Source organism: Sarcophilus harrisii, chromosome 3 (genome assembly GCF_902635505.1).
Source record: "Sarcophilus harrisii chromosome 3, mSarHar1.11, whole genome shotgun sequence".
Taxonomy (NCBI): Eukaryota; Metazoa; Chordata; class Mammalia; order Dasyuromorphia; family Dasyuridae; genus Sarcophilus; species Sarcophilus harrisii.
The window spans coordinates 110,001,658-110,016,403 of NC_045428.1; the positions used below are offsets into that span (position 1 = coordinate 110,001,658).

The 14,746-nt window shown below is 32.8% G+C and overlaps 1 protein-coding gene across 2 annotated transcripts; it reads left to right on the forward strand.

The window, feature by feature from the left end:
- Positions 1 to 3,929: 3,929 nt before the first annotated feature.
- LOC100924304 (coiled-coil domain-containing protein 70-like) lies at positions 3,930 to 8,509 on the forward strand. Of its 2 annotated transcripts, none has more exons than XM_003765803.4 (2): positions 3,930 to 4,080; positions 7,243 to 8,509. In XM_003765803.4, exon 2 carries the CDS (start codon positions 7,476 to 7,478, stop codon positions 8,250 to 8,252), a length of 777 nt encoding a protein of 258 aa, XP_003765851.1. In that variant the 5' UTR covers positions 3,930 to 4,080; positions 7,243 to 7,475; the 3' UTR covers positions 8,253 to 8,509. The 2 variants fall into 2 exon arrangements, with proteins under 2 accessions (XP_003765851.1, XP_003765852.1); XM_003765804.4 differs by lacking the exon at positions 3,930 to 4,080 and adding an exon at positions 6,919 to 6,937.
- The last annotated feature ends 6,237 nt before the right edge of the window (positions 8,510 to 14,746 follow it).

Here is a 14,746-nt window from a genome sequence, read left to right on the forward strand (position 1 = left end):
ATTTTACACATTAAAATGTATATGCATTTTATACATGTTCCTCTAATTTGAATATATGCATATATCTACATATATATAAACAATTTATAATTTAAATTGTTTTGTAATGCCATTTTATGATTTTGTTTAAAAATGGGAGGTATAGACAAGTAATATTTGGCAGAGATAGTATAATTTGTTATTATTGTTTTATTATTTTTGTGCTGTTATTTCTCCCCTTCTTTCCCCACAAAAAAAAAATTATTTTAAGGGGAAAGTTTATTTTATTTTCTTATAATAAGACTATTGAAAAGATGAGAAAGATGTGAAAAGATGAGAAGATGGGCTCATTTATATAGTAAGAAACAGTGATGACAAGCAGAGCCAAAATGTTCTATTCCTCAATGTATTAGTATCCTTTTAGATATTTGGAGAAAAGGCAGAACATGTGCAGTATTGTTAGCAGAGTTAATTTTGTGAAGTGATGGGTGGATGGATATTCAAGTGTGTCCCATGTTAGGAACACACATGGATGGGTTGCAATTTCTTCCTTGGTAGAAAGTACTAAATCAATGATATTTTAGTATTTGGGTGAAAAAAACCAGCTTGTTCCTGATGTCCAACACTGTTATTTTATTTTCTACTTTAGCTCTCTTTCTAGGAAATAAAGAAGAGATTTGTGTCACTATAAGCCTAAGTCTATGTCATTGTCACCAACAAAGATAAGTGGATCTTATTCCAAAGTGTGATGTCTAGTGGAACCAGTTGCCTATTACTTCTTATGTGAGAAATTAAAAGTATTTAGTGTCTTAAATTGGATTGTTGATGTAGTTGTCATTTCTTCCTGTTCTTTGGAATTCCTATTATTTTTTTTTCTTTTCATCATTTCAATACTTCTCATAAGACTTCATAACTGCCCCAAACTAATTAATCCCAAAGATTCCACCCAAACACATTTAAAAAGTCATATATCTTTCTTTCAACAAGAAGGATTTTTGTCCTTTTTTTTTTTTCTTATTCCCTGTTCTGACATTCACAACAGCTTTTAAAATCCTAAAGACTTTTAGTATTTGGATCTGGAAAAAATCTAACATTTCCTTCTTTTGATCAATTCAAACATTTTGATCAATGCAGCACAGTAATGTCATTACATTTTTCAAATACCTAATTGATTTTGAAGTAGAGCATTTTTTTTTTCCACTAGTGGGGTGTTGTATGTTAATTCACTGACATTCATAGCACCCTTTAAAATACTAAAGTCTTTCAGTATTTGGATCTGGAAAACAATCTAGTATGTCCTTCTTTTGATCAATTTAAACATTTTGATCAATGCAGCACAGTAATGTCATCACATTTATCAAATATGTAATTGATTTTGAGGTAGAGCATTTTTTTATACTACTGATGTATAGTATTATGATTGAACACAGAAACTGCATTAAAGGATAAAGAAAACTATTAAAGATGCCCATTTATTGCAAAATAATTTGTCTCCTCTCTTCCCTTCATTTTTACATCCCTTCAAAAACCAGATTATTTTTCTTTGAACTACATTTCCAAGTTTTACCTTTGGTTATGAAGTTTTGTCCTGTGCTAACAGTTTTATTAGCTCAACCACCAATCAGCTTTGTGAAATCTGTGGACAAAAGACAAAGCAGAGAATCAGCAAGAAGACAACTTTAAAAAGGTTAGTTCCATGTGAGAAGCGCAAATCATATCACAGGTTCATATTCTCATTGCCAAATTATCTGAATCTTTCCAGCTGGATGGGGATAGTGATTCAAACTTCCTAACATTTTAGCGACCAACAAGTCTTCATGTACTGAAGCAAAAGCGTAGGTAACTTAATTCTCACAAAATCTGATGCTGATATTTGGCAATTTCCACTCTGGCTAGGTGCCCTGACATGAATTAGCTTCTCTCTCCTCCTTGTGATAGGAATCTGAAGAATATGCAAGCAGATGCAGCACAAACACAGATGTCTCCTGAAAGAAAAGTAGCCTGAGTAGAGTTACTCAGTGGTTGGGGAGTGATTTTGGCCGCTTCACACTGTGATTAAGGAGGAATAGTGATTTTCTTAAAAAAAAAGAAAAATTACAAACCCCAATTCATACAAATGATGACTTAGATGGTTAGATTTTCTTTTTATGACATTCGAAAAACATCTTAAAATGTTGCTTTGCATATTAAGTGATATAATATTTGGAAATGAAAGGGAAATTAATCATTATAGTCAGTCTAAATGTGGGCAGCTGAAATGGAAGAAGTCTTCATATAAGTCGTACTTTGGCTCAACAATGAATCAACATCACTGGCCTGACTCTGGCCTTGGTGTTCTAACCCTCAACCAAATGGTTTGATTTCCCATTCAAATATTATAATATTAATCCTAGAATCCTAGAATATCATTAAATAGTTAGAGATAGAGAAGACATTAGAATTGTCAGGTCCAATTCTTTCACTTATAGCAAAGGAAACTGAGGTCTACCAAGGTAAAGTGACTTGTGAAAAATTACATAGATAATAGTAAGTTTCAGAGTTAGGATTTAATCACTTTCTCTGACATAATATTTCTGACACATTAAGTGACTTAAGTGTTTGTACTCAACTTCCGAGGTCCAAATTAGGATCAATAGATGGAAATCAGAAAATAAAAGACAAATTACATGTTTAACCTATATCAGATTACTTGCTGTCTTGGGTAGGGGGTAGGAATAAAGGAAGGGAGAAAAAATTTGGAACTCAAATTCTTACAGAAATGAATGTTGAACCTGTCTTTACATATAGTTGAAAAAATAAAATATTATTGAGAAAAACTAAACCAAAACTCACCACTATTTAAAAGTAACCAAAATGAGCCAAAGCTCCTCAGGTAGTAATGAGTAACTTCTTTAATTCTCTTCAAAGTCTGTGATTTTTGAATTAATAAAATATAGATAAATGCAATCTATATATCTGGGTAGGACTTAGATTGTCTGGGTTTTTTTTTTCCCCCTTCTGGGTGCTATTGTGACTCTTTGCTATTGTACATTAAATTCCATCTTGTATTATCACTCAAGGAAGTAAACATGAAATATTAACTGTGTGAATTTTCACATTTAATCAATTGACAAGCACTTATTAAGAAAGAACTTGTTCTTTATCAGGTTCTGGGCTATGGGCCAAGAATACAAAGACAAAAACAAAACAAAACAAACAAAATCCCTATGGTTTTAGCACAGATTCTGAAACAAAGTAGGTGCCTAATAAATGTTTTGTTGACAGAAAATAAACACTTATTAAGCGCCTACTATGGGTCAGATCCTGAGCTAACTATTGGGAGGCACAAAAAAAGGCAAAAAAACAAGCCCTTTTCTCAAGGAGCTCACAATCAAATAGGGGTGAGGGGAGAAACAACATACAATCATGAGCTAGTAAATGTGTGTGTGTGTATGTGTGTGTATGTGTCTGTAACAATAGATAGATATAGATAGGCTCAAGAGAGAAAACAGCTATTACCTACAAGCACAATTTATTAATTTTTTGTCTCATCTCCATCTTCTAATTTCTTTTGGCAAGAGCCAAGACAGCACTAGCTTTGTTTACTCTACAATATTATTTCTTTCGTAAAACACAAACACATGTAGACATTCATCTTGAAATGTGCACGTTATTCTGAATAATATGAAATACACTTTTGAAATAAAGCAGAGACTTTATTTTAAAAATTCTAGAAAATTTTTAAAGTAATGAAGAGGATGTAAGGAATTTTAAACCTTTTCTAATATTTTAAAATACTAAGTATTTGGAGCTAAAATGTTATTTGAGTAAAAACTAAAATTCATGGATAGCCCTGAAATTTCTGAATATAAATGGTAAAGCTACATTCCTGAAAAATATAAGGCATTGTGCCATGTCATCTTTAAACCCAATTGAAATAGTGCATTCTGGAATGGAACACTCAGAGAGTTCTTTATTTTTTTGAATTCATAGCAACTGTGGTAGCGAAAACCACCACTTAAGTAGTAACTTAGAGTCAAGTAAACATGGCACGTATTTAGATAAAATCCAGGCTTCTTTTAACTCCAGATGTGGGCAATTCTACAACCATTTCCCGTCTTAGTAAGTTAATATGTTAAAATTCTCTCTTTTCAAATTAATATAGTGACAAAGTCCTATTTTTTTTTACCAGGAGGTAGAAAATTATCATGTCATTCTTTTTATTCTTCTTCTTGTACTTGTTATGATAGGTTATTAAACAGGTTGATAGTAGGTCTATATCATAAAATCCTTATTATTCAAATTTGCTAAAATGAGAAGTTATGTAAGGAGTAGCTGAAATTTTGGCAACATGTTCAAATTAGAGATTATTTGGATATTGTATCATTTTGAGGTTACCTAATTTTTCATTAGTTTGATTATAATATGGACATAGAAATGGCTTAAGTCAAATATAAAGATTAGTTAAAGCAAGCAAAAACATTGTATGATTGTCAAAGGGAAGACATTTGATTATGGAATTATAGATCTACAACTAGATGGGATGCCATGGATCATTCATAAGGAAACTGAAATTAAAAAGGATTGGGTTATTTTCTAAGTTCAAAGAGCCATATGTATCAAAGACCAAATTTGAACCAGATTTGAATCAAGATTCAGTATGCTTTCTCCTAGTAACAAGAACAGCCACCATAATAACAACAATAGTTTACATTTATGTATATTTTTTAATGTTTTTAAAGTACTTTACAATTATATCAATCTATTTTCCCAACAACTCTGGGAAGATGACACTTTTATTGTCCTTATTTTATAGTGGATGAAGCTAAAGCAGAGAACAATTTTTAATCCAAATAACATTTTAGTTCCAAATGCTTAATATTTTTTTAAAAAATCAGAAAAGGTTTAAAGTTCCTTCCATTCTTTCCATTACTTTAAAAAAATTCCTAGAACTCTAAGGTGATATAGCTAATACAATTCTGAACTTAGATTTAAAGTCAAGTTTTCTGAACTTTAAGACTAGTAACATTGTCTGCTAGGTGAATACACAACTCAGTACAGAAGAATGATGATGTAATTATATTTTTATATCACCTATCCCAGAATTTTACTAATAATATAGTCATTTATAAATACCCTAAGAGTTCCACACATGGCACTGCCTGGATACAAAATTTGCTGGTATCATTATACTGTATACTGTTTTGATTAATTCTCAATCAACATCCTGTTTTGCTTTTTTCATTATTTTATTATTTGTTTTTATGGTATAAGACAGGTAAAATTCTACATATAAAATGTTGATACTAAGAGCCATGATCCTTTCAATTAATATGCTTTTTAGGTTGTTGTTCTACAGAAAAAAAAAATAGGTTTATATTAATATATTACCACTTTCCTATTCTGGAAACTAAAGAATAACTGACTAGATTAGAAGTGTAGTCAGTGACCTTATAATGAATTCCTGCTCCTGCCTTCTGTGAGGATAAATTGATCTTTATGACTCTAGGATCCTTCTAGCCTACTGTATTAAGATTTCAAAGACAAAGGTGATGCATAAAACCATCAGTTAACAAATAGTTTAATAAAAGGCATAAAGTAATCCTTAAGTAATCTTTTTGTTTTCTACTTATTTACAATGTATATAACTGATGTCTTCAAGTATTTGATTGGAGGATAGATACATGGAAAAGAAATGATTATACACACATACATACATGATACATACTCAAACACATATTTGTGGAAGAGAAATTATTACATATGTATATATGTGTATATTCATATAAACACACATGCATACTCATATACATATGTGAATAGATGTACTGCTCTACACAAAAGACAAAACTGGTGGTAAATGATGAAAGTTGAGGAGAGGAAGCTTTCTGATTGGTGTGAGGAAAAAGTTCCTAACAGAACTTCCCACAGTGAGATTCCTGTCATTGAAGGCAGTAGATTCCCCAATGCAAGTCTTAAAAAAAAAAAATCATCCAGGTTGTTATTTTTATTCAGGCGTGTGTTGGATTGATTGGCCTCTGAGTCCCTTTTCAACAGAAATTTTGTGATTCTGTTTAGACAGATATAAGAGCAAAAGAGAAGAAAATAGAATCACAAAAAAAGTGTTCTAATGTAACAGTTAATGAAAAGGTTAATTTAAGGTATAGTATACCTACATATAATTTTATCAAAATCATTCATATTCTTCCTTCCTTCTTTTTCTTCCTTCCTTGCTTCCTTCCTTCCTTCCTTTCTTCCTTCCCTCTTCATCTATCTTTCTCCTTTTCTCTTTTGAAATTTAAAGTCTGAATAAAAAAGATTTCATATAATAGATTAAGAGTTCTTAATAGTTTGTGAATCATGGACTTTAACCATCAAGAGAAGCATATGATCCCAATCTAAGAATAACATATTAAGCGTGCAAGATAAAATGTAAAGGACAACAAAGGAAATTATAATTTTTTTGAAGTTCACATACCCCAGGTCAAGAATCCTTGAAATAGTAGATGGTCTCAGAAAATAAATAATTTATTTTAAGCTTTTGACATACACAGAAATATATATAAGTATAAATTTATCTTCATTTCTCCATTAGTCAATAAGCAAGAATTTATTATTAAACACCTATTTTATAACAAATTGTAGGACAATACCTAATATAAACACAAGTCCAACAACAATTATATATAGATATAAACCTATTATCTATATCTATAATACATACAAGATACATATAAAGTATATGCAAGTTAAATTTAGAAGGAAAGAATCATATCAATATTTTTAAAAATTAATTCATCTTTCTTCCCTTTCCTCTGGCCAAAGAGTGGGACAAAACATGGGCAGTCATTACAGATAGTGTTCACTGTAACAGCAATGTCAACACTTGTAAATGACATCACTATAGATGACCTGAATGCTAACTTTTCCCTAAACTCAAAAGCTTAAGACTTCTAGGGAATTCAGAGACAGCACAAATGTAAGTAGTGATTGTCAGCTTATGTACGTTATAACTAATAATATATTCATTAGAATTAGTGGAATGATATCTTATCTTCCTCTTAAGTAGCAGTCGTTTTGTCTTTATGAAACCAGGAAAATTCTAATAAAATACGTTTTAATATACAACAAGAAGTAATCTGAAAAAAGAACTCAGTGAACTAGCTAAGAGAAACTAGAATAAAATTTGTATATATTCATCCCATCTTAATAAAAGTTATGCATTACATAATATTTGCATAATTATTAATATATGGTTTCTCTTTTCATCATTTTCTTTGACAGTGGAACTGAGCGAGCCTTGCTTTTAGATTGCTACCACACTAGTCCTTGCCAAAGTTTGATACCAACACTCGATACCGGTTTGGAACCAAACAATTACAATCTGATTCATAGCAAAGACTTTGTTTCCACTTTTTGTTTTAAAAACAACAAAATTTCCTTTCTTCTTTGGTGAATCTCAGCATGTGAAAAAAGTTCATTGAATTTTACTTTACTCCTCTTACAAACGTGAAAAAATGGTTGTCTTGGGTTCCAAATGGATTATTAAGGGGCAGCTGTCCCGCCTTTTTTCCTCTTTACCTTCTTTCACTCATGAGCAACAGCAGCACCATCAAGAACAGCAGCAGCCACAAGAGCAAGAGGTGAAAAAAAATCTTTGGAGAGATAATAAAATATTTCGGGATGAGAATAAAGCGCTCCGCAAAGAGAATAAGTTCCTTTGGATAGAAAACAAGGCTCTTCGGGGAGAAAATAAAACCTTTCGAATAGAAAACCAGGTACTTCGGGAGGCAAATCAGTTCCTTAGACAGCAAAATCAGATCCTCTGGGAGGACAAGAAGATTATGTGGGAGAACAAAAAAGCCCTCTGTGAAAAAAGTAATGCCTTGAATAAGGAAAAAAAAGCTTTTTGGGAACAAAATAGAGCCCTTCAGGCACAGATTAAGGCTCTTCAGGAGCAGGAGAAAGCGTTCCAAAATGAAGAAAAAGCTCTTCAAGAAGAGATCAAATCCCTTCACGAGGAGATCAAGGCCCTCCAGCATCAGGAAAGTACCCCGAATATGGAGGAGCAAGCCCTGTGGAAGGAGAGTAAAGCCCTACGGATGGAAGAACAAGCTCTATGGAAGGAAGAACAGGCTCTTCGTGAAGAGAACAAGGCGCTTAGGGAGGAGAACAGCGCCCTGCAGGAGGAGGAGAGAGCCCTTCGAGAGGAGGCGAATATACTGGAGGAATGGAACAAGATTCTCCAAGGAAATGAAGAGGAAATGCAGGCTGACAGTGAAAATGTAGAATAGGGGCACACAGCCAGAGAAATACGATTTGTGACTGTGACCCATATGACTGAGAAAGGATGATCGTGGGCTTTTCTGTGTGAGATGAAAAACATAATGAGAAAACAGTTAAAAAAATGACAATCACCTGGACAGGTGAAGCCAGTTAAAGTGAAATGATTATTCTGGGCTTGGCGCCAAAGGCCTTGAAGTTTACCACGGTAAATTTACTCAGTAGCAGGTCCTGGAAACAATACAGTGCTGATGAAGATTCAAAAGGGTAATGGTGTCCAAGTTTTATTGGTTTAGTGTTAAATTGCTAGGGTTACATATTTCTCGCCTCCTCTGCTCTTTGACCAAAATTACTCCAAAAGAAAAAGATTACAGTTCTAGAGTTGGAAGGGGACCTCAAAGGTTAGGAAATGCAATCCTCCTCTTTTTCACAGATGAGGAACCAGAGCCTTGAAAGAAGTATTAGATAGGTTTCCCCTGTTTTCTCTTTCTTTGCATATTGATCTATTCAAAAAAAAGAAAGTTTAAGTCTTATCTTTCTCAGTCTGGAAATATGAAGGGCTATTCACAAACCTGACCCTTCTCCTGATCAGCCATTTGTGCAATCCATAGTGTGTGTGCTCACCATTTAAATTCCCTTAGAACAGGAAATTTGCTCAGCATAAGCCCAATGTAGCTCAGAACTTCAGAGCTCCCGAGATTTGCTAGCTTCCCATCTCCCCCTCACTGTTTTTTCTTTTATTAAGAGAGGTTAAAAAAAAAAAAAAAAAAAAAAAAGGATTCCAGTAAATTCATTTAGGAATCATATGCCCCTGACCAAGTTTACTATTCAAAAGATAGAGAATAGAAAGACCTTAGGATCATTTAGTTTTGTTCCCTTTGTTTTATATTTTAAGAAATAGGCCCAGACATTTCTCAGACCACACAGGCTACAGAAGCGGTTGCACCTCCAGTATCTCCTCAGATTTCATAAGATTTACAAATATTATAATGATAATGAGGGTCAAACTCCATCCAGAAAGCAGTACCAAACCACTTCATGCTTTCACCAGGAAACCCCTGAAGAGGTAAAATTAAAAAAAAAAAAAAGAAAGAAAAGAAAAAAGAAAGGGAAAGGGATGTAGTAGGTGGAGGAAAAGCTAAAAATTTAACAGGAAAATTAGTGCTTTTTTAGAGCAAAGATAATGTCATTGAATCCAGTATCTCATCATGGAAGCAAAATTCTGCCACCTGCTTGGTAAATATAAAAAAAGAAAAAGAAAAAAAACTCAATTTAGCAAACCTTTATCCTGAGCTGCTGCTAAACTGTCTTTGAAGGGAGGAAACTCTGAGAAAGAGGTAAAGAAAATGCATTTTAATGCCTTTTGTCAATTTTCCAAGTTTTGGTGACCCTCCTATGAAGTAGCTTTGAGGTAGTGTAGTTTATTAATATAGATATTTGGATAGAATAGAGATAGAGATAAAATGGTACTAGCTAGGTGACATAATTGACAAAGTGCTGATACTGCCAGGAAAAGAAATTCTTCATACGTTCAAATCCAGGAGTTGGTAAGTTATTTAATCCTTGTTGCTTCAATTCCTCATCTATAAAATACACAGGAGAAGGAAATGGTGAATCATTATATTTTTTCCCCAAAGAACCCAAATGGTTATAAAAAAGCAAATATGAGTGAACAAGATAACTAAAATATACTAAAATAGTGGATTTTGGTTGTTGGATTTAGTTTCAAAACTGTCACTGTCTCTGACAAGTCCCAGTAAATAATGGTAAAGTCCCTGCACCAACCTGGACATCAGTTTAGCCATTGTGAAATGTGAACTTTTGAATCCATCCCAAAGATCCCAACAACTTCTGCATTTATATTATGACTTTATGAAGCTTACTTCCCTGATCTGTAAAATGAGAGAGGTCTGTGCAATGACTTCTAAGTAGCTCTCTCTTGGTTCTAGCCTATGTGTTCCTACAATTCTATTCGTAATTTATTTCCTCTTAGAAAATGTCTGTTACAACTGGAAAAAAAAAATAGGTTCAACAAGGATTAAACACCTATTTCATGAACATGATTGTGTTAGCTTATAAGGTATAAGCAAGCAAAGAGGAATAAAACAGAAAATATAGTCCCTATTTTAATGGGACAACTTAAACACAATACCACATGGTCAAAACACAATCGGAAGTGCTGAGAAGTACTATGTCTAGACTTTGGTTCCACTGTACTCTGTGCTAGCCATATCATACACCTGTAGAATGTTAATTTCTGAAGACCATATTTTAGGAAGATGTTGGAAATACGGGTGTTGAACCAAACAATAAAATGCTAGTGACAATATCATACAAGGGCTTATAAGGGCAATTATTGCTGAATTGGGAGTCAAGAAAGTTCACATCCTATTAGTCTGAACAAGTCAATTAACTCATCTGAAGTGAAGATAATGCATTGCACCTCACTGGATCAAAGATGAGGATGAAACTATGTACAGTATTTTTCAAACCTTAAAAGCAAGTACTATATACATTTTGAGATAGTATCATTGTTCATAAGAACAAACCTCAAAATTAGAAATTTCAAAAAATATATTAGGTCATTTGGTAGAGAATAAACCAAAGACCCTCTTAAGTATAGGAAATTTAATATTAAAAGGATTTCAACAATTTTCTACATGAGTCACATAAATTACAAAGGAATCCAAAACACAAGCTTGAGTGGACCTTTAACTTGTCCTGGGAGTGCTTCCAGGATGTGAAGGAACCTAAAATACATTGTAACCATCACTATTCCTAGAGAGTCATGGGATCAGGCATATCTTGTAAATTTGGATTTAAACAGTATATAATTAGTACACTATTATACTGTTTTATATAATACTAAAACCATATTTTCTGAATCTAATTTCTTAACATTGAAATTAATTGAATCACTCCTTACTGTGGTTATTAACAGCTTCTTAGTTTATCTGCTTAATGGGACTGTTGTGACCACAACTCTACATATAATCTCAAGAGAATATTGCCACTGTTTGCATGAAATCAAATAATACACAGGTCACAGAGAAGCAGCTGCAACAGAGCAAGCAGCCTAGTGGAAAAATAACTATACCAGTAATCAAGAATTTCCATTTTTGTCACAGGCTGTACTATTCCAGTTTTATTTTTATGAAATGTCTTCTTATTTGCAAAATATAGGGACTGGACTAAAAGTGCTAAAAGTTCTTTTCCAGCTCTAAACTACTTTATTCCTAGTATGCTACCCAAAAGCCAGGCAATAACTGGATGTAGGGGAGACTGTAGCAAACTGTCATGTCTAAATCATATCTTGCTTTAGCAATGATGACAGAAACAGAGCAAGAGGAATGTCTACTAGCTTTGTAGAATTTTTCTGAAATATAATTTATAAATAATGAAATGTTGTGTAATATAGTGGAATATAAATTTATATATGTAATAAACACATCAGACACCTATACATTATATAGTTTTTAAATAGTGGAATAAATTATTTTTTTGATTTTTTGGTAAGTTAGAAAATGGCATCCATCAGCTAAAACTCAACTGAAATTCCTCTCTAGAAACAGTAACAAGGATGAAAGAATAAAGTATAATTTATGGTCTAGAGTACCATTATTAAATATGAGTTATAAGAATAACTTCTTTGTATTTAGTGCTTGGTTACTGGACTTTTCTACTTTGAGGAATACTTTTTTTAGCTTTCATAGAGAATTGCTTGATCAACAAGCATTTATGTGCTAGGAATTCCTAAGTACCAGTTAGGGGCCAGACCTGTGATTTCATTGATATAGGATGCTCCCATCTGATGAAAATACTTCTCTGAAACCTATAGTATTAGAGAATTGCCCAGAATACTAAGAGGTTAAGTGATGACTTGCACACATATAATCAATGTGTCAGAGGCAGTTCTTTAACCGAAGAATTCTTGATTCTGAAACCTGTTCTGCACCCACTATATACCATACTTCCATTAATGTGAAAAGAAAAATAAAATGAAACTGTCCCTGAATATACTCTTATCAGAAGAAAAATCATGTATACATACTAATATACATAAAACATGTACAAAGTAAATATAAGTCAAATCTTCAAGGATAGAGCCGACTTTAGTAGCCAGAAGAATTTTGAAAGGTCTCATTTAGGGAAGTAGATACTTCAATTGAGCTTTGAAAGAAACTAAGCATTGAAAGAGACATACTTATAGAGAAAATGCATCCTGAGCTTGGGGATAGATTTTCAATAGCACCTGTGTAGGAGTTTGTTGGTCCTGAGCTCATTTTCTGAGCTAAAATCTGATCTTGGACACTTTCCAGCTGTGTGATCTCAATCACCCTATTTACCTCAGTTTCCTCATCTGTAAAATGACTTGGAGATGAAAATACAAAGTACTACAGTATCTCTGCCAAATCTCAATACGAGGTCACAGAGATGGATATGATTGAAGAGACTGAACAGGAGATGCAGTGCTTTGAATGAGGAACAGCAAGAAAACCAATTTCATTGTACTTGATTTTGTGATGGAAGGTAGAGTATCCAAATTTTTGAAAGGTAGGCTGGGAAGTAGGTTGTTAAAGGTTTTAAATGTCAAAGAAAATTTTATATGATCTAAAGTAAAAATTCATATCCTAAGAGTTTCAGATTCCAGAGTATTTTGTGGCCAAAACCTAATTTTTTAAAAAATTTTATTGGATAATACAAAATAAGTAAAAAAAAAGAAAATAGTGAAGAAAAAAATAAAAGGAAAAACAAAATACAGCACAACATTGTCATGTGCCCGCTCAAATATATAACAATACATTTCCATTTCAAGAAATCACAGATAATAAAAGAAATTATATACATGAATGACAATCTTTTGCTTTTAAGTTACTCTTTTGTTCTCTGCTTTTTTTTTTTACTTTATTATTTTTCCCTTTCATCTCTCCCATCATACTCAAGTAGGCTACAAGTAAGCACAGATTATATATACATATATACTTATGTATATATATGTATGTATTCATATACACCCATGCATCCATACATATACATATATCTATATAAACACATACATACACATACATATTGTGGCTAGATTTTAAGAGATCTGTTAACTTGAAGGGGAAAAAATATTTTAACATAAATTAGTTATCTAGTCCTATAAATTTATTTTTATGCCTTTAAAAACATTCTGAAAAAAAAAAAGTCCAAAGGATCCACCCAATCGCCATAAAAAGCACATGACAAAATATTTTAATGATCTAGAAAAAATAACAAAATTCATATGGAAGAACAAAAGGTCGAGAATCTCAAGGGAATTAATGAAAAAAAAAAATCAAATGAAGGTGGCCTAACTGTACCTGATCTAAAACTATAGTATAAAGCAGAAGTCACCAAAACCATTTGGTATTGGCTAAGAAATAGATTAGTTGATCAGTAGAACAGGTTAGGTTCACAAGACAAAATAGTCAACTATAGCAATCTAGTGTTTGACAACCCAAAGATCCTAACTTTTGGGATAAGAATTCATTATTTGACAAAAACTGCTGGATAACTGGAAATTAGTATGGCAGAAATTAGGCATGGACCCACACTTAACACTGTATACCAAGATAAGATCAAAATGGGTGCATGATTTAGGGATAAAGAACGAGATTATAAATAAATTAGAGGAACAGAGCATAGTTTATCTCTCAGACTTGTGGAGAAGGAAGAAATTTGTGACCAAAGATGAAATAGAGCTCATTATTGATCACAAAATAGAAATTTTGATTACATCAAATTAAAAAGCCTTTGTACAAACAAAACTAATGCAAATAAGATTAGAAGGGAAGCAACAAACTGGGAAAACATTTTCACAGTTAAAGGTTCTAATAAAGGCCTCATTCCAAAATATATAGAGAATTGACTCTATAAGAAATCAAGCCATTCTCCAACTGATAAATGGTCAAAGGATATGAATATTTCTAGCCATATGAAAAGATGCTCCAAGTCATTATTAATCAGAGAAAGGCAAATTAAGACAACTCTGAGATACCACTACACACCTGTCAGATTGGCTAAGATGACAGGAAAAAATAATGATGAATGTTGGAGGGGATGCGGGAAAACTGAACACTGATGTATTGTTAGTGGAGTTGTGAACGAATCCAACCATTCTGGAGAGCAATCTGGAATTATGCCCAAAAAGTTATCAAACTGTTCATACCCTCTGATCTAGCAGTGTTACTACTGTGCTTATATCCCAAAGATACTAAAGAAGGGAAAGGGACCTGTATGTGCCAAAATGTTTGTGGTAGCCTTCTTTGTAGTGACCAGAAACTGTAAAATGAATGGATGCCCATCAATTGGAGAATAGCTGAGTAAATTGTGGTATATGAATGTTATGGAATAGTATTGTTCTATAAGAAATGACCAGCAGGATGAATACAGAGAGGCTTGGAGAGACTTACATGAATTGATGCTGAGTGAAATGAGCAGAACCAGGAGATCATTATATACCTCAACAATGATACTGTAT

Bases quoted from the DNA above. Each gene is read 5' to 3' on its own strand.
- LOC100924304 (XM_003765803.4), top strand. From the start codon at position 7,476: ATGGTTGTCTTGGGTTCCAAATGGATTATTAAGGGGCAGCTGTCCCGC.